Source organism: Phyllobates terribilis, unplaced genomic scaffold, assembly GCF_046119375.1.
Source record: "Phyllobates terribilis strain yellow unplaced genomic scaffold, ASM4611937v1 Scaffold_5__5_contigs__length_657084704, whole genome shotgun sequence".
NCBI classification, from domain to species: domain Eukaryota; kingdom Metazoa; phylum Chordata; class Amphibia; order Anura; family Dendrobatidae; genus Phyllobates; species Phyllobates terribilis.
Window position 1 is genome coordinate 496765570 of NW_027362765.1, and position 24346 is coordinate 496789915.

Genomic DNA, 24346 nt, shown 5'->3' on the forward strand with positions numbered 1-24346 from the left:
GGGGTTCTGCAGAGCACTCAACACTCTGGAGTTCAGCAGTGGAAACCGATCAGATGAGCCAAAGCATTACAATATATTCTTTAGTGAAAGGAATTAAAGGGAACCTTTTGCTACTTAATGCAGAGTTGTACAGTTGCTTGGTTATTAAAAAAAAAAAGAAAAAACTACATTGCCAACTGGACGTTGGCAGAAGCAGATGGGTGCGCCCCTGCACAATCAGTACTGATGTTGGGGAAGACTCCCCCCTTTCGTTCCAGTATCACTCTGTAGGATATTATAGCTGCTGTGCTAAGTCTACACCCATACAGTCTTCCTGTGCTACCATCACCAGCCCCGATTTCTTCCTTTCTATGCTTTGTGTACACTTGCCCATATATGTTTCAGGTTTTCCACTTAAAAAAAAATAAATAAAAAATCTGTCATCCTTTGACTTGGACACTGGGTGATATGTAGTTAATTTTCACACTACGTTTGAAGCTAGTGATGTCCGCAAGGCTGTGATGTTTTTCCTTTTCACATTGTGCCTTGTACGTATTTTCACATAATCCTTTTATGCAAAATTTCCATGAAAACGTTCCAAGTCGGTAAGCAGATGGCACAGCGTTATTTAATCGTGTGTTTTCAACTTCAGAAACAAGAAAGACGGCCTTCGGCGTCACTTATACTGTTAAGAAACCACAGGCTAAAGAAGATGAAGGGGAAGCGTCAGAGCCGGCGTTCAAGAAAGCAAAGAAGGAGTAAAGCCTGTCTACACCGTGCAGCGTGCTAGATGACTGTGATGAGACCTGACCGGATCGATGATCTGTGAAGGGATTTGCAGTCTGTCCAGTATTAGGATACTGCACCAAAACTGTTATTGGTCGTTTTATTTCTTCAAAAATTTGGTTGACTAATGAATTTGTCTTAACTTTGTAGGCCGGCACAGTGAATGAGTCCGTCTCATCAATGTCTGTATACAGTGTTTGGAACTGAATAAAAGACTCACACATAAAAGTTTAACATTTATTGCGAAACTGAATTTTTATTTTGATGAAACCCTAAAACGAAAATGGAATTGTTGAAATTTCTTTATTTCTGGTTAAATACCGAACTCAAAATCCCATCTGGGCACTGCCTGCGTTTTGTGGCTTCGATCTGTCAAGAACCTGCATTGAAAGGTTTCCGGTCTGAAAACATTGCTGCTTTTTTCCTAAATCAGCACCACTTTTGTCCGTGCATTGCACGTACAGCAACTCATGTCCATGGAAGTGAAAGGGGGTTTACCTGCAACATAGACAAATCCTTTGCACAGGTGTGGTGCCGTTTTTGGAAGAAATTAACTATATTTTTCTTACCCTAAAAACCGCTTTAAAAGGAATCTCAATAGGTTTTTGCTTCTTCCTCTCTGAGCCACATGATGTAGGGGCAGAGATCCTGATTCTAGTGATGCATCATTTACTGGCCTGCTATCTGTAGTTTTGATTAAAAAGTGTTTTCTCTATTGTAGACCTAGCAGTTTTCTTAATGCTGAGCTCTGTATAACCCCACAAGAACCACAGATTGGCAGCTTTCTGTGTATACTGTGCATAGGCAGAAAACTACCAATCAGTGGTATGGTTATACAGCAGGAGAACGACCTAGCACGAGACGCCTAGTCCTGCAGTGATAATCTCCTGGTGATAAACCACTGATGTTTGTATTGACACTACAACAAGCAGCACAGTAAGTGACACAAAGATGGAATCGGGCTCTCTGCCCCTGCATTATGCTGCTCTCAGATTAAATGGTAAACCCCTGCTGACAGATTCTCTTTAAGGGTTGAGAATTAAGCAGTCTTAACATGTTTGTGCATTGTTACCAAGGGCACAAAATATGTCTGTCAGTGACTGGCAAGCAGCGAGTGCATTATAAGCTATAGTAGCTTTGCACATTATATAAGTTTTTAATGCCATTATTAAACACTGAAATTCCATAGTCTTCTACAGTACAGGAGAGCAACATATTTCAAGGTAGTCGCCACTAGGTGGCGCACATTGATCATCCTTGACCATTCTGCTCATCCTCTATACCATTATACACATTATAGTTTTGGCCTTTAAAACAAATAATCTCCACTATTTAGGATCATTGCACAAGATCACGGGCTCACTAAGTGCATTGTGACCACTAGTCAAGCACTGGAGGCACTACATGGTACTTGTAGATCCTTGTTTGATTAATTATAAGACCTTGTAGAATATGATTTTAGTTCTGCATTAGAAAGAATCAGTATGACTCCTTTCCTTGTTCCATTACTTGTCATTATTTGGTACAGTAGATAAAGTCAAGACCTTAATCATCCATCATATCATACATACAGGGAATCAATACAAAATGTACAGAAAATACAATACCGATATACAAAAGATCTTCCAAGTACAAACTCTTCCATTTGCAATCAATTGCATTTCTTTCTAGTCTTATCTGGTGTCTCAACCAACCATACTGTGACCCTCATTAGGGCCTAGAATCCTGATGTCTCTTAGGACATTTTGAGGTTCTAGACTGTTTCTTTCGCACAATCGCTTGCAGAGCATTCTACAAGTGTGCACTAAAGCCATAGGTGTGCTTTTTACAATGTGTACCTGATATCATTGCATGTGATGTGTGAAAATGTCAAATTCCTTGTCCATTTTGTTATAGGAGAAAATGTACACCAAGGTAAAATTGCCTGATTTTGACAAAGTGACACTCTTGGTGAAACACACACACACTGTCTTATACAAGATGCATTGAGTAATTCAAAGAAAATCCAAAGGATTACAAAGGATACATGAGTTATTGAACAGGTTTTCTGGTTTCAGAAAACTCTTCTCCCTCGGCTGTAGTTTGTTTAAACTGACTGCCATCACAGAATGACTGTTCAAACAGAGCACAGGCGCGGGGCCAATCATTGGGGCAGCACATTGGATCAGTGGTTAGCACTGAAGCCTGGCAGCGCTGGGGTCCTGGTTCAAATCCCACCAAGGACAACATCTGCAAGGAGTTTGTATGTTCTTCCCGTGTTTGTGTGTGTTTCCTCCGGGTTCTCCATTTTACTCCCACCCTCCAAAGACCTATGATAGGGGCTTACAATCTAGATTCCCAATGGGGACAGTGATGATGATGTCTGTAAAGCTCTGTGGAATTAATGGCGCTATATAAGTGAGTAAAATAATAAATCATTTCTATACATCTTCCCACCTGCTTAGTGTCCATCTAGCTCCACACTCCTCTGGCCAGGGCTGTCAATCAAAGAAGAGGGGGGGGGATGGAAAACAAGCATGTGTGTAAATTATTGACCCCGCTGTGAAGCACTGAGTGGTGGAACGTTGTCAACACAGAATGACTGTTCAAACTGACTCCCGCTGAAGTAAAAAAAAAATATATATATATATCATTTTATTTATATATATTTTTTAATACTCTTCCTCGCCAGGTCCAGCGCGAAGTCTGTCACTGCTCCCAGTGTCTATTATTATCTGTAGTACTGGTGTGCTGCAGCCACTCAATGAACTTGGCTGCTCCGAATGCCTCGGGCCATCAACTCCTCCCGAGCAGCTGATCTCATTGATTGGTTGCAGTGCTGCTAATGTAACGTCAGCGCTGCTGACAATAATTGACATTGTGAGCAGCGTCAGAGACTTGGCTCTGGACCGGAGTGGGGTGGGATGGGTGTGAGTAAAAACAAACTATAGTCAGGGGATAGACTTTTCCCATGACCAGAAAAACCCTATTAAGTCTACGCTAATAGGGGCTACCTAATGTGCAGCTTGGAAACTAGAGAAAAGGCATTTTCTTTGATATATCCTTTAAACTACATTGTCCCCATGATGAAAAGCACAATAATGACTTTTGTGACACAGATACCCTCCTTGCAAGCTACAGAAAGGGGTAATAAGACCAGAAAATATAGGGCTGCTTTTGTAAATACCGGTTCATCAATAAATGTCTCTATTGTCCATAGCAACCAATCACAGTGTAGCTTTTATTTTTCCACACCAGTTTGAAAAGTGAATGCTTAGCTCTGATTGGTTGCTATGGGCAGCAAAAACAATATGACCATTTTAAGGCCCAGTGTCTGTTTCTGTCTTATTCCAGCTCGGTGTTCTCCTGGACACATCTGGTGCTTCTACTCAACCTCTAAAATTTATGTTATGAGTGAGACTGAAACAACACAAAGATGTTATCCATGTCTTAAGACCACCGACTCAGTGGATAAAACCCCCTTCGCTTACTGACATTACGTTTGTCTCCATTATAGGTTAGGTAGCTTCGCTGGGGTAGGAAGCCGCAAATACATTGGGCCTGACCCATAGCAGAAGCTTCTCATTTCTGAACATGCAGCCTGGAACTCGTCCTGGCTTCACCCGCTGTAATTGTGTCTATATAGTCCACCGCCATAGAGTGGAGCATCTACTCCTACACATAACTTGTGCGTATTCTATCAATCAGGCAGTAATGGTGTCCTTTTGTGTTATAGTAGACACAAGAATTTTTGCCGTCATGGAATTTGTATAAAGCGCAATAATAATGCAGACCTAAAAAATATATAAATAAGTACATGAATAAAAATACACAAACATTGAAAAGTGCAAGAAGATTCAAATAAATAATATGGAATAGTCCTATCTCAAAGCATGTAGCAAAAAAAAAAAAGTGCCTGGCGCCGTCCATGTCCGAGTGATGCTGTCAGAAGCTCTGGATGTCATAGCTCTTGTAGGACTTTTCCTGAAGTCCGCTGAATATCTCCTTTACTCCGTTCTGCCACTGGAGGACAAGTTCCATCGGTGTCTTTCCCGCCTGTCAGCACAATATGAGAATGATTCAGTTAGACAGGAAAATATAAAAATCCTTGAAGTGTTTCAGATCAAGTGAAATATTTAGATTTGAGAGTCCTCAGTGGTTGATACCTTTTAATGGCTAACTGAAAAGATGGTAACAAATTGCAAGCTTTCGAGACTACTTAGGTCTCTTCATCAGGCATAGTATACCACAAAATCTGAAGAGTCACATATTTATACACAATAAGACACACAAGAAAAAAAAATGCAATAGGTAAGACAGGTGATGAAAAGCAGAGTTATTATGGAAGAAATAAACAGTTCTGGCTATAAATATTTTAGCAGTTAATAGATAAGGAGTGTGAAGGTTTTATTGTCCTGTGACCAGGTCCAGTGTTGTGATGGCCTCACAATTCTGAGGAGCACATTCCTTAGTTGATGTAGAATGACATAAATCCATGCGACACATTTATTCATGCTCTGAAAGTGTTAAAGGTCATCATCAGTTTATATTCTGAGACTCTTCTTTCTCTTTGAGATTTGAAGTTACCTTTTAATACTAGTAATTTCATATATTTTATGCTGTGATCAGGGGAATAAAAATGCTTGGTTACAGGCAGATCTATTCTTTTTTCTTTTATTGTGTGGCGATGATGATTCATCCTTGTTCTAAGTTTTTGCCCTGTCTCCCCTACATAAAGACCCCCAGCTGGACAGTTGGTACGTATAATTAAGTACACTACATTAGATGTGATACAGCTGAAAGTACCAAGTGTAAAAGCGAGAAGGATGTAGCCATGATCTGTTCACACGGACAGGCTGATACATTGCACAGGAACTACATACTGCTCTGAGGCTGAATCATGCCAGCAGCTTTTGGGGCATTTCTCGATATTGTTTTTTGATCATAGAGTTGGCACAAATTCCAAATGTTGTTCACTGTCTTTTTTTATTTTGCATAAATCTGTCCAAAAAGCTTTGTTGCCAGTATTTTAACACAAAGGATGCCAAAAAACAGGCACAAGCATCTTATTAAACATGACAACAATGTCTTTAAAGGGTTGCTCCACTACTTTTATATTGATGACCTATTCTATGGGTTTCAATATTAGATAGGTGGGGGTCTTACCTCTTGATCCCTCACAGATCAGCTGTTCTCAGTGCTGGCAGTAGCAGAATGTTAGCAGTTGTGGTGCTGAACAGCACAACTCCATCAAAGCTGTAGTAGCCGCTGCCGAGTACTGCAGTTTAGGCCCTATTCAAGTAATTATCAATGGATCTTCAGTTCCCGGCAGTGGCCACCAAACCGTTGACAGAGCTGTGCTGTTTAGCCCCACAATTGCTAACATCCGGTAGGCACCTATAACAGCTGATTGTAGTGATGCCAGGTGTTGGACCTCCACAGATATAGATAGTTAATATAAAAGTAGAAGTGCAACCCCTTAACTTGCCCCCAACGCCAAGACCTAAGTAAACAGCTGATCTTTCCCCTAAGTTGTCATTGTTTTCTCATTTCCTCTACTTAGGTTGCTTCACAGATTTTGGGAGTTTTTTGTACTACATTCAGCCGCTAAAATTAATGGTCATCAATGTAATACAAGTACTGACAGCATCTAACATTGAAAGCTGAAGTGTATTAGTTGTCTTCTCTGGTTGTTTGGGTCCTTTGTGAGGGATTTACTATTATGATGCACAAATGCAATAGTAGAGCAGGAAATTTTAAGATGCAACCACGCGTGGTAAAGAGATGTGGCCTGCAAAAGAAAACTGATCCAAAAAGATAAGGATCACTTGTTTTCCTAAAGTCATAACATGATGGGTGGCAATAGCAAATTACTGCCATTACACTGCCCAGAGGAGTTGTCCCCCAAGTTTGCACAGACCCCCAATGTTGTGCTTGTAAGTTTACATGTGGGGTGCATACTAGTAGTAGGGTGTTAAAAATTGAGAGAAAGTTTTAGGAAAGGCTTACTTAACGGCTCTTGACAGTATTTAAAGGGGTTATCTGGGACCTAGTTTTTTTTTTACACAGTTAAAAAAAGAACAGGCAGGCAGTTGCTAACAGAAGCACCTACCTGCCTGTTGTGCTCGGCCACCACAGAGTGGTCATTGATGGTGATTCAGCTGCTCCCTGTCTACAGAGCAGCTCTTCTTTTTCCGGGCTGCTCTGTCGACACTGGCTGTAACCGCGCCCCTGGTACTGACTGACAGCTCGCTCATCATTAGGCTGGCTGTCAGTCAGTGTCGGGGACGCAGTTAAAACCACTGCTCTCTATACACAGAACGACAACAACCTGCGGTGGCACCACCCGTGACTGAAACCCAAATGCTGCCAGCAGGAATAAAGTCCATTTCCTCCCAGGAGCGGGGCGCAAAGTGCAGGCGCCGGACAGGTTCAGAACGCTATTAACCTGCAGATCAACCTCATATCTAGCGGATAATAGCGTTTTCTTTTGATGTGACAGGTTCCCTTTGTGTTCTTTGGACTGATCTATCATTTTATACATATATCACTGAGGCTACATAATCACATATGGATATATAACAGGCACACATAGATAATAGGTAATAGATAAACATTTCATTTGAAGAACTTACAGCATTTTTGACAGTTAAATTGACTCCATACAGGATCAAGAGTCTCATCATTTTGTAGCGATTTAGTCTCACTCCGTCATGCATTGGTGTGTCTCCTTCCTGCAGAATCCATAATAATGGTGTTACTTGTGGATTAATAAACAAAAATCATATTTTTTTTGTAGAAAATATCGTATGTTAAAAGAGTCAGTGCAGGCATAATAGTTACTCTGTTATGCTTAATCCACAGCTTGATGAGACTTTCCATGACACATTGATTCAAAGAACCAAAAAGAGAAGTCCAGAGTCATGTAATGGCCCCGCTGGCCCTCCAGTACACATAAGGAAAATATTTCCTAATAATTGGCACTATTAAGTAAAAGGTGATTTCATAAAAAAAGTAATTAAATCAACCTATGGGCAAGAAAAAAAAATTGTTTTTTTTTATATGTGGTGTCTGGTGTTGCAGCCTAGTGTAATTTATGTGCATACGTTTGTCACCGCCTTTGGGCAAGAGTAGTACTGCTTTTTATAAAAAAAGAAAAATTTAAGAAAAAACATTTGTTTTCTAAGTATGGATCGTTTCAAAATAACTAGCGGAGGCTGTCACCTTCCAGCACTCCCATGGATCCATCACAGATTGCGGAATATTAGAGGGCCGCTGAAGACTGCACCATCAGTGCTCTTCTAGTCACTTGACCGCTGCAGCCAATCACATGCTTAAGCGCTCTTGTAACATCTGGATAGTGCAGGCCTGTGCTGGATCCATGACGGAAGGTGAGTATACCTCTGTTTGTTATTTTGAAAAAAAATCCATGCCTAGGAAAAAAAAACATTTTTCAGCATCAAACAACCTCTTCAAAGAGCAAAAGATGATCAAAGAAGACCAAAATATGTTCAGCCATTTACTTCATCGCTCAGGGATGTACTATAACTGTGTTTTTACGAGTCAGTGCAGGTATGTTCTCACTAAAACAGATCAAAATGTACAATCATGAGATTAGAAAATGAAAATCTCACCCGATCTTTAGCATTTAAGTCTGCTTCACACGCAATGAGATGTTCTGCACAATCATACTGTCCTGTCCTCACTGCAACATGTAGGGGAGAACTTAGTAACTAAAAAGAAGGAAAGAACACACAGACATGACCGAACTGTACCTAGGTCTATGCACCATTAAGTAAAAAATAGATGTCCTGGGATATCCATAGCACATGAGTTTGCAAATATATAAATAACCAGTATGAAAACTAATGAGCCTTCATTTTGAGAGTTCTACCTTTTCAACTGTATCACCATCTGGCTGAGTAAGGCAAATGATTTTAGAAATATATTTGTACTGTATGTTCACACACATGGCAGATCCAGCTAAAAAAATCTATTCAATACATGTGGATAGGATGCCATAAGTCAGTGTTGGGGGAGGATGGGGGGGATCATTTTTACTTGTTATGGACCACTCTCTATATCCTAAACCAGGATTTCGAGATACAGTTGAGGTCTTATCTCACTAGAACATTTAACCTAGATCGTCTTCAACCATTGAAAGGAACTTGTCACTAAGGAAGGCCTCTTAAGGTATAACATTAAACTAGAAAGCACAATTGTGGTCAAGAATAGAGATGAGCGGTGTTCGACTAGAACTGTTTGCCAATCTCAAATTCGAGCTGTTTTGGGCGGTGTTCGAGTTGTTCGACAAACCCGAACGATTTGCAAAAAATTCGGCTGTTTGAGGTTATGTTCGATAACTGTTCGTGCACCAAAAGCGTGTCCTGCATGTCTGGCGCTATTTAGAGCACCAATCATGCAGGGATTGTCTGCCACTCACTGTAATGCCACAGCCATGGTGGTTGTGGCATTACAGTGATTGCCCAAATCGATGGGAACAGTGCCAACAGTGAAACATGAAAAGCCGGCAATTCAGCAGCGGCATACACCTGTACCCGACAATTTAGAACCGAAAGAATAGAGCTTCACACATAGATTAGATAGATAGAAACATGTCAGCCACATATATACGAAGTACAGTGAAAGTGCTGCTTACTGTACTTGTCATTTAGCGTAAAGGATTTATCAAAAAAAATAATAGTATTTTCATGCACCGTCTCTTTAAAAAAGCCAGCCGGCAATTCAGCATCTGTACCCGACAATTTATAACAGACAGAATAGAGCTTCACACATAGATTAGATAGATAGAAACATGTCAGTCACATATATATGAAGTACAGTGATAGTGTTGGTTACTGTACTTGTCATTTAGTATTAAAATAAAGGATTTATTATTAAAAAAATTGGCGTGGGGTTCCCCTTAATTTTAGGCTCTAGCGGAGGTTAAGCAGACGGCTGGGGCAGATGTTTGAAGCCTGGGAAGGGGGTAATACCCACGGAGCTTCCCAGGCTACTAATATCAGCCCCCAGCTGAATACATAGCCTTTACTAGCTATTAAAATGGGGGACCCCCCAAAAAAAATGATGTGGGGTCCCCCCTAATTTAATAGCTAGCAAAGGCTAGGCAGACAGCTGGGGGCTGATATTAATAGCCCAGGAAGGGAGCCATGAATATTGGCCCCCTCCCAGGCTAGAAACACCAGCCGTCAGCCGCCCCAGAAATGGCGCATTCATAGGATGCGCCAATTCTGGCACTTAGCCTCGCTCTTCCACGCTGCCCTGGTGCGGTGGCAGGGGGTAATAGGGTTGGGGTTGATGTCAGCTTATAATGCCAGCTGACATCAAGCCCAGGTTAGTAATGGAGAGGCGTCTATAAGACACCCCCATTACTAACCCCATAGTCAAAGTTAAAAAAAACACAAACACCCAGAATAAAGTCCTTTAATTGAAATAAAGACACAATCCTTTATTGTTCTAAATTAAACCATACTTACCGTCACGCCCATTCCAGCTGAAGCCAACGATCTCCTGCAATAAAAGAAAAATAATAAAGCAACCTCATCCTTACCTTTCCATGGTTCCCACGACAGCTTCAGCTCTGCTACATCGAGATGACAGGCTGGACCGCAGCAGAACGCTGCCATCCAGCCTCTCATCCTGCAGACACTGAGAAGCGCAGGCTTGCTTGCGCTGCTCAGCGTCTCTCCGTGACGACATCCAGATGAGCCGAGTTCATGTCCAATGAACTCGGCTCACCTCATGCACGTCACTGACAGCGTGGGAAAATTCTCACGCTGAAGCGGTGAATGCAGGAGAATTCTCCCACGCTGTCAGTGACGTGCATAAGGTGAGCTCATGTCCAATGAACTCAGCTCACCTCCTGCACGTCACTGACAGCGTGGGAGAATTCTCCTGCACTCAGCGCTTCAGTGTGAGAATTCTCCCACGCTGAAGCGCTGAGTGCAGGAGAATTTTCCCACGCTGTCAGTGACGTGCATAAGGTGAGCTCATGTCCAATGAACTCAGCTCACCTCCTGCACGTCACTGACAGCGTGGGAGAATTCTCCTGCACTCAGCGCTTCAGTGTGAGAATTCTCCCACGCTGAAGCGCTGAGTGCAGGAGAATTTTCCCACGCTGTCAGTGACGTGCATGAGGTGAGCCGAGTTCATTGGACATTAACTCGGCTCATCTGGATGCCCTCACAGAGAGACACTGTGGAGCGCAAGCAAGCCTGCGCTTCTCAGTGTCTGCGGGATGACAGGCTGGATGGCAGCGTTCTGCTGCGGTCCAGCCTGTCATCTCGATGTAGCAGAGCTGAAGCTGTCATGGGAACCATGGAAAGGTAAGGATGATGTTGCTTTATTATTTTTCTTTTATTTCAGGAGATCGTTGGCTTCAGCTGGAATGGGCGTGATGGTAAGTATGGTTTAATTTAGAACAATAAAGAATTGTGTGTTTATTTCAATTAAAGGACTTTTTTCTGGGTGTTGTGTTTTTTTTAAATACTTTACTAGAAATTCATGGTGGTCATGTCTAATATTGGCGTGACCCCATGAATTTCGGGCTTAGGGCCAGCTGATAATGCCAAGCTGGCCCTAACCCCTTTATTACCCAGTGAGCCACCGCATCAGGGCCCTGGATGAGTTGGGTACAGCGCCAGAAGATGGCGCTTCTATGAACGCGCCATTTTCCGGGGTGGCTGCGGACTGCAATTTGCAGCGGGGGTGGCCCAGAAAGCTTGGGCCTCCCTGCGCTGCGGATTCCAGCCCCCAGCTGCCTAGTTGTACCTGGCTGGACACAAAAACAGGACGAAGCCCCACGTCAATTTTCTTTAAATTATTTCATGAAATAATTAAGAAAAAAAGGGCTTCCCTATATTGTTGTGTCCGGCCAGGTACAAATAGGCAGCTGGTGGTTGGGGGCAGCCCGTTCCTGCCTGCTGTACCTGGCTGGACACAAATATAGTGCGAAGCCCCACGTCAATTTTTTTTAAATTATTTCATGAATTTCCTGAAATAATTTAAAAAAATTGAAGTGGGGCTTCGCACTATATTTGTGTCCAGCCAGGTACAGCAGGCAGGAACGGGCTGCCCCCATCCACCAGCTGCCTATTTGTACCTGGCCGGACACAACAATATAGGGAAGGCCTTTTTTTCTTAATTATTTCATGAATTTCATGAAATAATTAAAAAAAAATACGTGGGGCTTCGCCCTATTTTTGTGTCCAGCCAGGTACAACTAGGCAGCTGGGGGCTGGAATCTGCAGCGCAGGGAGGCCCAAGCTTTCTGGGCCCCCCCCCGCTACAAATTGCAGTCCGCAGCCACCCCGGAAAATGGCGCGTTCATAGAAGCGCCATCTTCTGGCGCTGTACCCAACTCATCCAGGGCCCTGGTGCGGTGGCTCACTGGGTAATAAAGGGGTTAGGGCCAGCTTGGTATTATCAGCTGGCCCCAAGCCCAAAATTCATGGGGTCACGCCAGTATTAGACATGACCGCCATGAATTTCTAGTAAAGTATTTAAAAAAAACACAACACCCAGAATAAAGTCCTTTAATTGAAATAAAGACACAATTCTTTATTGTTCTAAATTAAACCATACTTACCATCACACCCATTCCAGCTGAAGCCAACGATCTCCTGCAATAAAAGAAAAATAATAAACCAACCTCATCCTTACCTTTCCATGGTTCCCACGACAGCTTCAGCTCTGCTACATCGAGATGACTGGCTGGACCGCAGCAGAACGCTGCCATCCAGTCTGTCATCCCGCAGACACTGAGAAGCGCAGGCATGCTTGCGCTCCTCACTGTCTCGCTGTGACGGCATCCAGATGAGCCGAGGTCATGTCCAATGAACTCGGCTCACCTCATGCACGTCACTGACAGCGTGGGAAAATTCTCACGCTGAAGTGCTGAGTGCAGGAGAATTCTCCCACGCTGTCAGTGATGTGCATGAGGTGAGCTCATGTCCAATGAACTCAGCTCACCTCCTGCACGTCACTGACAGCGTGGGAAAATTCTCCTGCAATCAGCGCTTCAGCGTGAGAATTTTCCCACGCTGTCAGTGACGTGCATGAGGTGAGCCGAGTTCATTGGACATGAACTCGGCTCATCTGGATGTCGTCACAGAGAGACGCTGAGCAGCGCAAGCAAGCCTGCGCTTCTCAGTGTCTGCGGGATGACAGGCTGGATGGCAGCGTTCTGCTGCGGTCCAGCCTGTCATCTCGATGTAGCAGAGCTGAAGCTGTCGTGGGAACCTTGGAAAGGTAAGGATGAGGTTGCTTTATTATTTTTCTTTTATTGCAGGAGATCGTTGGCTTCAGCTGGAATGGGTGTGATGGTAAGTAGAGTTTAATTTAGAACAATAAAGGATTGTGTCTTTATTTCAATTAAAGGACTTTATTCTGGGTGTTTGTGTTTTTTTTAACTTTGACTATGGGGTTAGTAATGGGGGTGTCTTATAGACGCCTCTCCATTACTAACCTGGGCTTGATGTCAGCTGGCATTATAAGCTGACATCAACCCCAACCCTATTACCCCCTGCCACCGCACCAGGGCAGCGTGGAAGAGCGAGGCTAAGTGCCAGAATTGGCGCATCCTATGAATGCGCCATTTCTGGGGCGGCTGACGGCTGGTGTTTCTAGCCTGGGAGGGGGCCAATATTCATGGCTCCCTTCCTGGGCTATTAATATCAGCCCCCAGCTGTCTGCCTAGCCTTTGCTAGCTATTAAATTAGGGGGGACCCCACGTCATTTTTTTGGGGGGGTCCCCCATTTTAATAGCTAGTAAAGGCTATGTATTCAGCTGGGGGCTGATATTAGTAGCCTGGGAAGCTCCGTGGGTATTACCCCCTTCCCAGGCTTCAAACATCTGCCCCAGCCGTCTGCTTAACCTCCGCTAGAGCTTAAAATTAAGGGGAACCCCACGCCAATTTTTTTAATAATAAATCCTTTATTTTAATACTAAATGACAAGTACAGTAACCAACACTATCACTGTACTTCATATATATGTGACTGACATGTTTCTATCTATCTAATCTATGTGTGATGCTCTATCTTTCTGTTCTAAATTGTCGGGTACAGATGCTGAATTGCCGGCCGGCTTTTTTAAAGAGACAGTGCATGAAAACACTATTATTTTTTTTAATAAATCCTTTACACTAAATGACAAGTATAGTAAGCAACACTATCACTGTACTTATTATATATGTGACTGACATGTTTCTATCTATCTAATCTATGTGTGAAGCTCTATTCTTTCTGTTCTAAATTGTCGAGTACCGATGCTGAATTGCCGGCCGGCTTTTTTAAAGAGACGGTGCATGAAAACACTAATATTTTTTTTAATAAATCCTTTACACTAAATGACAAGTGCAGTAACCAACACTGTCACTGTGCTTCTTATATGTGTGACTGACATGTTTCTATCTATCTAATCTATGTGTGATGCTCTATTCCTTCTTGTCTAAATTGTCGGGTACCGGTGTATGCCGCTGCTGAATTTGCCGGCCGGCTTTTTTAAAGAGAGTGTCTTCTGAGCAGTTTGTCAGCTTTTGGACACCTTTGCAGGTGTTTTCTATGTGTTTCTATGTGTTTTTGATTGCCTGCCATTGGTTTTAACGGTGTTCGACGGTGTTCTAAGGTGTTCGACGAACAGTTCAACGAACAGTTCCTCGAACATCCCGGTGTTCGACGAACCGAATCGAACCCGAACACTATGGGGGTGGCTCAACACTAGTCAAGAACCTTACACAAAGTTTTGAACATCAGCTGAAGAATAGCTTGCTACATATGGCCCTTGGTGCTGAGGCTTAGGTTTGGGGGTCAACAAAAGGTCCATCTTCTTGATGGAAAAAAAGTAAATCTGTAACAGAGAAACCAAGTCTCCAAAGTAGGTGTTAACATAGCCTAAGGAGTTCAGGCATGGTGCTCACTCCTGACCCATGGTTGGGTCATTGTGGGGCGATACATTTGACCAGTAAATAAACCGGGTTTTCCAAGTATTCTCTTGAATAAAGAGAATATTAAATTTAGTAAAGATAAATAAGTAAAAAAAATTCTAACTTCTTAGAGTGCTGTCGGACTCCACATTTTAAGTTTAATATTTTAGACATAAAGGGAAACTGGGACATACAAGAGTTCTATGAACTTAATGTGAAGCAATTGAATGTTAAAGGGAATCTGTCACTAGTTTTTTTGCTGTGTAATCTGAGAGCACCATAATATAGGGACAGCGACCCTGATTCCAGTGATGTAACACTGTACTGGACTGTGTTTTGCTGTTTCAATATAATCAGTGTTTTATCAGCAGAAGATTATCACTACAGGACAACTGACCTTGAGCATCCTAGTCCAGCCCTGCCCTCAGTATTGATTAGCAGCTCTTTGTCACTATGCATTGTACACAGAAGGGTGTGGTGTGGACGGGTTATACACAACTGAGCTCTGCTGGATCTGCAGCAGAGAAAACTGTGATTCTATCACAGCTGCAACTTATGCATCACTTGAATCAGGATCTCTGTCCCTACATCAAGGTGCTGTCAGATTACATAGCAAAAACCTACTGACTGATTCCCTTTAATACCCCTGGATGAGATAAGTGTGCATACAACTGACCATCATCAACATACCTTGTCTTTCGCATTGATTTTTGCTCCTTTGTTAAGCAGTAATTTTAGAACATCAACACTACCTCCACGACATGTCCAGTGGATGGCTGTGGATTCAAGCTGTGAATGAATCAAATTATATTATATGAAATGTGCCTAGACGCTTACATTTACATACACACACAAGCTTCATGGATCTAACCAAAAAATGCTGGGATGAGTCTGTATCTTGTACACGCATTGTTTAAAGGGGATTTTGAGGGACTTTTGCAGCCTCTCATTAAGATAGACCACCATTGTTTAATCAGAGGGTATCTAACCTCCGAGACCATAGCCGATCACTATAGTAAAGCTGCGGACTTCACGTGAGTGATGCACCCCCTACAACTATTACTTAAAGGGGTTTTCCCATGAAGAAAAGTTTACTTTAATCAATAGATGTTGGAATAATAATAATTTCCACAAATGCTCCTGTGCTGAGATAATCTTATAAATGTTCCCCTGCTGTGTACCGTGTAATGGCTGTGTCTGACTGTACAGGAACATGGTCTGATCATACCACATCTCCTGGGCAGGGAGGAAGCAAAAGAGAGTAAAGAGAGTATACAGGCAGAACAGCAAGGGATCACAGCTGAATCTTTTTGTGAGTAAAAAAATACAGTGAAATGTTTTACAACAACATTTTACTTTAAAGAAAGAATTATTTGCGATCCCTTGCTGTAATGTCTGTACACTCTTTTGTGTCGTTCCCTGCCCAGGAGCTGTGGTATGATCAGACCATGTCCCTGTACTGTCAGACACAGCCATTACACAGTACACAGCAGGGGCACATTTATAAGATTATCTCGGCACAGGAGCATTTTATTTAAACACATCCAATTCTGGAAATTATTGTTATTCCAAGATCTATTGATTAAAATTAACTTTTGTTTGTGGAAAACCCCTTTAAGCATAGCAGATCAAGCCATTCTATTTTTTAACCCCAATCACTTTAAACCAAATTTATTATTTGCACATTTCTCCAAGCTACACTTGTGCTATTGGGCTCTATATATTTAAAAATAGGAAGGTAGATACCATGGTTTATCAGATAATAAGAACTCTACTTTCCATATGCATAATGTTTTATCTATGAGAAATATATGTTTACCCAAGGTTAAAAAATCCCCAAAGCATTTCCCTGAAAATTCCCTATCTGTACATGTAAATTTAGAGCATAAGAGATAAGTCACATATTTTATATCATCCTTGCCAAAAAATATGCGAGAACGTAATATTGAAAGTGACAGACTCTCCTGTGGTTTGAAGTTACTACTTTGATTTCAAGTCTCTTGTTTCCATCACTGATTGAACAGACAAAGTGATTGTACCCTGGTTCAATGTGATCTCAGTGTCAGTGCTATCTACTGAGCCATCATATCCGCCAATCCAGACAGTAGATGATTATTGACCACTCCAGATCTCTAGGTGGTGCTGTTGCTGTTTTGGGAATTTTGGAACTAATTTGACAGCCTAGAAAAAGATACCAGTCTTTGTTCTAAAGTAGCAGGGAATTAAATGCCACCCAGGTTATATTTTCCCTAATGAAAATGCATTAAATAAAATTCTAATTTGATCTTTTTGTGACTACATTTGATCTCGTTCTTTCTGTAGATAATTGCAGGGCAAAGGAAGTTGCGTTCTATATACTTTCCATGTAGGTGTTCACAGAAGTAACTGTCCATTATTTGGTATTTTGCCTTTTCAGCTCTATACCATTCTGCAGATTTGTGTCAATACAATTATTGTTTGTAATCTAGTAACATTTTCCAGTGAGATCTCCAGCATTACTCTATTCGCTCGGTTGTGGTTGTTTTCATTGTGTGTTTTGGAAAAATTCACATACCATGTCGCGGAATTCAAGATCTGCTCCAGCTTCAATTAACTTCTCGACAATGGCAAGGTGCCCTTCTGAGCATGCTCTGTGCAGGGCCGTACGTCTGTACTGTAGAGATGATAATAAACACGAGATGATTACTGCTGTGAACAGTCTTCCTAATTCCGGCTCACTTAATGGGATGGACAACTGCTAATGATTTATCATTTCCTTACAATTATGCCTCAGCACTACTTTATGCGTAAGGCTAAGTTCCCTGGCAGGAAAAATGCATGCGGATTTTACATGCATTTTTCCCACCAGGTAGAAGCGTTTGTCAAGCGTTCTTCACATGCATTTCTGCATGCGGGTTATCAAGCGCTTTTCCAAGCGATTTTAGCATCACTTGGAAAGTGCTTGACAACTTGGTCAAACTATATAAATCCATGCAACCGGCATAGATTTATATAGTGTGACCAAGTTAAAAAAAAGAATAAAAATGGTAAAAAAAAAAACATTATACTCACCTTCCGATGGCCCCCGGCCTTCTCTCCAGTGCGGCCGGTGTCTTGGGCGGCTCGCGGTGGTGTAAAAGGACCTTCCATGACGTAATTTAGTCATGTGACAGGTGAAGCGAGCACGGACGTCAGAGACGGACGGAGAGAGGACGGTGGGCCATCAGAAGGTGAGTATAATGTATATTTTTTATTTTAAATTCTTTTTTTTACAGGTTCTATGGTACCCGGGTCTGGAGGAGTCTCCTCTTCTCCAGACCCGGGTACCATCCGCACATTGAATCGCTTAATATCCGCATGTGCACATGTAGTCATGTGGATATTATGCGATTCAATGCAAGTCAATGGCGGCAATTACGCTGCGTTTTCGCAAAAATAATGGACATGCTGCGGATTTTTTTGCAATGATAATCCGCAGCGGAAATTTCCCCAGCATGTGCACAGCACATGCGGATTATCATTGGGGACCATGGGCCGCGTATTACCAAGCGTTTTTTAAGCGTTTTCGCTGCGGAAATTGCGCGGCAAAAACGCTTGAAAAACGCATAGTGGGCACGCAGCCTAAGGGTTTAAAAAGTGTACAGGGAACCACCTAAATGCACTGGTACTTGTAAATTGCTGTGTTTGGGCTCCAGAAGCACCCATAGAAGTCTAAAGAGCCATACTAAATCTCCATATGCCTCCTATCACATATACAGGCAGTGGGTAGGTGCGCACGACCATTTTCTCTCCATCCGAAAAAAAAGGTACAATTATTCTGGTCAGACGCTGATCACAGTTTAATCAGGGTGGTGGAGAGAAAAAAAAAGTTTCTCCATTCTGTCAGTATGTGAAAATCGGACGACACTCACATGTCATCCAAGTGCGGTCCAATATTTTTCACGCCCCCTCAGACTTGCATTGCAGAGTTTGATCAGACATCAAAATCGGACGTGTCTCCGATTTTTCCCTCGGACTACTCAATCCAAGGAAAAGAATTGGCCATGTGCACAGCCCCATAGAATATCATGGGTACAAGTGCTATCGGTGAGAACCATGGATAGACCTTTTCCGATATAATTGGTCGCGTGCACTAGCCCATACAGAGATTTTTTTTCTGTCGTGTTAATGAAAGGATAGAGCACTGTGTCCTAGCACTATACATCTACTAATTATTAGGTTATCCCCGTCATACTTTATATTGTGAACTTCACTTATAACCTTTCCCAGAAGTAGACGTTATATCTATCTGAAATGGTTTTCCAGAATCATTACTTTACTCCGATTCGTGGGATAGGTATTAGTGTCTGATCACTAGAGGTTCCACATCGCTGGGATCTGCGCCAATCGTGTAAACTGGAATCCATTGTCCACCATTTGAATGGAGACACACTAAATTCAAAATCTATGGGACTGATGTAGGTAACACAGAACTGTACGGGTGGTTATCTCCATCAGTAGCATAGGCTCTAAAAGGAGCGACAGCAAACATGTCCCGTTCTCTTGATTGGTGGGCATACCTGCAGAAAGACCCTTTGTAATCAGACTCTTTTCTCCAACTCATTAGAGGGTTAAGTGAAAAGTGATAATTCTGGAAAAATCCATTTAATCTGTTAATTTTATGCACTCACTATATAGATTACATAACTGGAAATTGTGAGGAATAATATTGACCACATCTGTTGGGATGTGGTAAATTCTGTCGGAGCTTTTTCTTCCTGAGGTCTGATAATCTGTTAGAACATTAATCTGTCAAAGTGGATTCTCTTACTTTCAATCTCAGCCCATTATCTTAATACCCTGGCCATAGCACAGTAGCTTGTTAAAGAGGACCCGTCACCAGGTCAGAAGTGTACTTATTTTTTTCCTGCTACTCCATTGGGTATTGTTTTCTTCTCTAACTCTGCCATACGGTTCCAGAGATATGGCCTTTTTTTTATCTAGTACAAATTTTTTATGGTCAAGAGGGTATGGCTCACAGGATAATAACGCAGAGCTGCCTACCATGTGAGCCACCGTAAAGGCCATAAAAATGATCACTAAATTTAAAGGCCAATATCTCCAGAACAGTATAGAGGATTAAAAAAAAAAAATAGAACACTCAGGGGAGCAGCAGGAATGAAATAAGAGCAAAAACTGGTCTGTTTGACCTGGTGATAGGTCATCTTTAATGCTCCCATGCCACTTGTACTTAAGAATATGTGCTACAAGACTTTACACTTCCAGCTACACCCCTAGATTTCAAATAGGAATATTAAACAGTTAAGCTATATACATGTGTTTGCAATACTGTAATGACTTGTAAAAAGTTTTACTTACAGTATATCTAAATATAAAATAGCAGAAAAACAGCAGACCAAAGTTTAGATGCACTTTTTGGTCCAATACACCTTGATTAAAGTGGACACTTAATTTACCAAAATATTGTGTATGCGAAATAGTTATGTTTTTTATATATTTTCTATGTTTTTTGTTATATATTTTTAAAACATTTTTGATACTTATTAAATATTTGGGTACGTATAATTAGAGTTCATGCTGTTGTCAGGCATGGTATAATGCCCAGCCGTCATCTGGACTTCAGCTGTTGCTGAACTGCAACTTCCATGAAGCTGGACTGATGTCAGGCATGCCGAGCATGATGTAAATTGCAGCCTAGTGCCAACTGGGATGCTGCGCCTTGCCAGCTTCTATTTCAAAACTGTATTTAGTTTAACAAAAGAGAAAACAAAGCATAATACCTCATCACAGACATTTGGATCACCACCATCAGCCAAGTATTTCTCGACTGTTGGAAGCTTGTTTTCCAGGGCAGCTTTCAAGAATATCACGTCATCCACATGTTCAATCTAAATGACAGATTTGACATTGAGATTTTACATTACTTTTCTAGTGTGAAGTTGATATGATTTGTATATGACTTCTCTTTTTCGTGCTCACATACTTACCACTGGTTCAGGTTCTGGTTCCTTCACCACAAGTACTTTTACTTTCTTACATCGTTTTCGTTTTCTTAGCGTTATTATAGTTTGCAAATCTTCCAAGCTATCAAGCTTTGGACGTTCATCTAGTTTCTTCTTAAGGATCTAAATACAAAATAGTGAATCAGGTTTTAGGTTTTGAAAAAAAAAAATTAAAAAAATAAACAATAGAAGAACGAAATTCTTTTGTGTTGCTACCAGCCACAGGCACTGGTTTCATTCATTTAAGTGTTGCTAATTAAAATTGGGTCATGTAATCCATGTATAAAGAGATGTTGCTTTTGAAGTATGAGGGCCACATCTGAGTAATAAGATGACTACTGTGCAATATCATCATTTTATTCTTAGAAAAACATGAAAGTCCAACAGGGTCACCAGTAATTGAACATAAAAAAACTGAGAAAATCATTGTTAATCCTATGGCATGCATGTTGGTGAAAGAAAAGAGGGCATTGTCCTGAAAAGGCTGCCAAGCGGACGTTGTCCCATTTCTCAAGTTTATTGATTATGTGCAAGATGAGACCTATGCAAGTTTGGAAGTAGAATTTAAAAAAGTACATATTTGCCAACTTTACTGACGATATGAATAATTTCAAGTAAGGAGATATCTATTTCTTGAGTGGCTATAAGTAAAGATGCTGATAAGGAGGATACATTAGATGTTCTTAATTACTATAAAGTCATTACCTCTGCCTTAAGCTGTTTCTGTCTTGCTTGTTTTTCCTCTTCTTGGTCAACCAGTGATTTTGAAGTTGTCCTCAAGTCATCTTGTTTTTCTAGGGTTATGTCCGTTTCATACACTCCGTGTTCTCCAGACACAAAATCTCCAGTGTCTTTGTTTTCACTTTTTCTTCCAGTCACCTGTTGATGAAACCATTAATAAACTTTCAACTTCCTTACTAAAAAGTAGTAAGATGTCTTGTCCATGTCTCGTAGTGTTCTAAATATCTTAAAAACAAAGTCTAAAAGTAAAAATGCGACATCAAGTGTCAATATAGATAATCTTAACAAATACAAAGACTCTAAAAGAAGAGACTCTACTAAAGACTTTATTTAGATTTGGGCAGCTATAAATTCTATACAAAATCAGGCTGGAGTTTTTAATAAACTTTTTCAGTTTCATAGAATCATAGAATGTTAGAGTTGGAAGGGACCTCTAGGATCATCGTGTCCAAGAAGGATTCAGTAAATCATCTCATTTTCATTTTCTCATTTTATCAAAAACTATTTACTAAAGTCCTATAAATTCCATTGTATCTTATATGTTCTCATGTAGAGCAAACATCACCTAAAAGACCTCAACTTTAGAACTATAGGTGTCCTTTTTTATTTGAAGGCACCAACTTCCACTGAAGATCTGAAGTAGTCCATCTGGCAATTCATCTGTAGCCATGCATTACAGTTAAAACGTCCAAGGAACACGCTAATAAGTAAGGATCAAACTAGTAACTATTTTTTTTATGAAAAACCAAATCAAATGTAATAATTAATAATATATATATATATATATATATATATATATATATATATATAAATTATATGAACACAACAAAAATTCATGATTATTAATAATAAACATATTTATTATAGGTTAGAAAGTTTTTGTCCTACCACGATCTATTGTGGTTGTATCAAATGATACTTTTTTTTATAAAAAATGTAATAAATAATATTTGATAATTACTAATATAATAAATAAACTATAAATAAATTCACAAACGTAGTATAAAAATAAAACATACCAATTCTTCTACTTTCAGCAACATTTTGTCTGCTCTGAAGTTTTCAAATATCCTTTCCTGATGTTAACCTTAATGGAGACAAGTTAGCTCCCTCTTCTCCAAGTTCAGTGCGATCTTGCTTTATATACTATGTCTCTGGCAAGGTTGGATGAGGTAATGTTCCAACCTGGGAACCAACATCTATGGACCTAGCTCAGACTCGGAGATAGGTGCTCGCTCATTCCAGACATGCTAACTAGCCAGATCTTGTGTCATGTGAGACTGTACGAGGGGAGGGCAAGAGTAGCAATGGGCCTTATGTTGAAAAAAAAAATCTCATACACTAACCACATTGCATTTTCCCCTTGGAATGAAATGTAAGATGACCATTTCACTGGCAATGACTAAAGGGCTCAGCAATGCGAGTCATTCTATCTGTACCAATGTGACAGCTGTCTGTTGGTCTTGCACTAGATTTATCCCTTGACAGCGCAGTGACTAAAAGATGCTGGAAAGGAACTTGTATGATAAATTGTATTGGATAAATAGGGTAACCGGCTCTTGAGGCGGAGCATTTGATTTGATTTCACACTTTAACAATAAAGTTGGGGCTGGAGAGAAGAATTCCAACCATATTCTATATTTGTTCTCCTGAGGTCCCGTGAGGATTATGGAGTAAGACCCGTGTCTCCTAAACTAAAAATGAGATTGATATAATTGTAAACAACCTGCTTTGTGAATCATTCACACATTGAGGTAGTAAACAAGTATGGCATATAAATATACATATGTTTTCAGGGCAAGAACAGAAGCAGGGATTTAGTTTCAAATGAAAATATAAATAATTTCAGGGTTTTTAAAGTCTAACAACTTGCAAATAGTAAGGCTAAGTTCACATGTCCGTTTCTGCATTCTGTTTGTCTGTATGTTTTCAATGCAAATATATTAAAAAATCTGAATTTATTTCCTTTTTAATGGTCTTGTCACTTTTGGTGGCCCAGTGAACCACATACACTTGCTTATACTTCCTTTTTGGGTGGTAGAGAATCAAGGGTAGATAATATTTAAAACTAGGATACCTCCCCAAAAATCATTGGCTGCCTCCCAGTGATCTTTAAAGTTGTTTAAGCTAGGTATCTGCAGACTATTGCATGCTTATCTCCTGCATAGCATCACATCATTAGCTTTTTAAAGGTATCCATGTGTCTCATGCTGGTACCTCTCCCCAGAGAGAGCAAGACTAGTTAACCTCAAAGATTTCTGCATCATAGAGATTTCATTACGATTGATTTTGGAAGGGTATTGCCAAGATCATTCTTGAAAAGTGGAAAATTTGATTTGCCAGTTTTTGGCAAATCTGACACTTTTACACCTCATGTACATAGCCATACACCCCCATATAACCATAAAATCACATGTGGAGACATAAAGGGCCCGAATCATCAAGACTGGAGATTTTCTTACCAGTGTTAATTGTGTGTTGGAGTTTCTTAATGAATCAGATCGTCTGACGATTGGCATACGACTCAATATTTACAATGTTGGCCCTTATTTTTCAAGACTTCTGCCCTTCACCCTGGCTGCTGGATATCACCTTCTGGGCCAAATCCTGATTGATAACAACCCATTCTTGTCTAATCAGTACTTTGAGTTTATCACAATTTCTATGTTTTTGTTTGTCCACCCGCTTTTTGAGGATTGACCACAATTCTCAATGGGATTGAGATCTGGAGAGTTTTCTGGCCATAGACCCAAAATGGGAATGTTTTATTCGCCGAGCCACTTAGTTATCACTTTTTCCTTGTGACATGATGCTCCATCATGCCGGAGAATCCATTGTTCATCACCAAATTGATACTGAATTGTGGTGAGAAGTTGTTCTTGGAGGATATTTAGATATCATTCGTTATTCAGGGTATGTGCACACGATGCAGAAA

At 40.9% G+C, this 24346-nt stretch overlaps 2 protein-coding genes across 5 annotated transcripts in view; one reads left to right on the forward strand and one right to left on the reverse strand.

Moving 5' to 3' along the window:
- Positions 1-999, forward strand: part of RPP30 (ribonuclease P/MRP subunit p30) — a 37799-nt gene extending 36800 nt beyond the window's left edge. For all 4 annotated transcript variants that reach the window (XM_073685547.1, XM_073685548.1, XM_073685546.1 and 1 more), the window contains one exon: positions 632-999. In XM_073685547.1, the coding sequence (XP_073541648.1) occupies positions 632-741 (110 nt within the window). In that variant the 3' untranslated portion in view covers positions 742-999. The remainder of the gene's footprint in view (positions 1-631) is intronic.
- Positions 989-22672, reverse strand: ANKRD1 (ankyrin repeat domain 1). The gene is made up of 9 exons (XM_073685544.1): positions 22431-22672; positions 21376-21549; positions 20656-20793; positions 20449-20556; positions 17244-17342; positions 15380-15478; positions 8379-8477; positions 7380-7478; positions 989-4800 (listed from the first exon to the last, which is right to left on the reverse strand). Exons 1-9 carry the CDS (start codon positions 22452-22454, stop codon positions 4690-4692), a joined length of 951 nt encoding a protein of 316 aa, XP_073541645.1. The 5' UTR covers positions 22455-22672; the 3' UTR covers positions 989-4689.
- Between the last annotated feature and the right edge of the window lie 1674 nt (positions 22673-24346).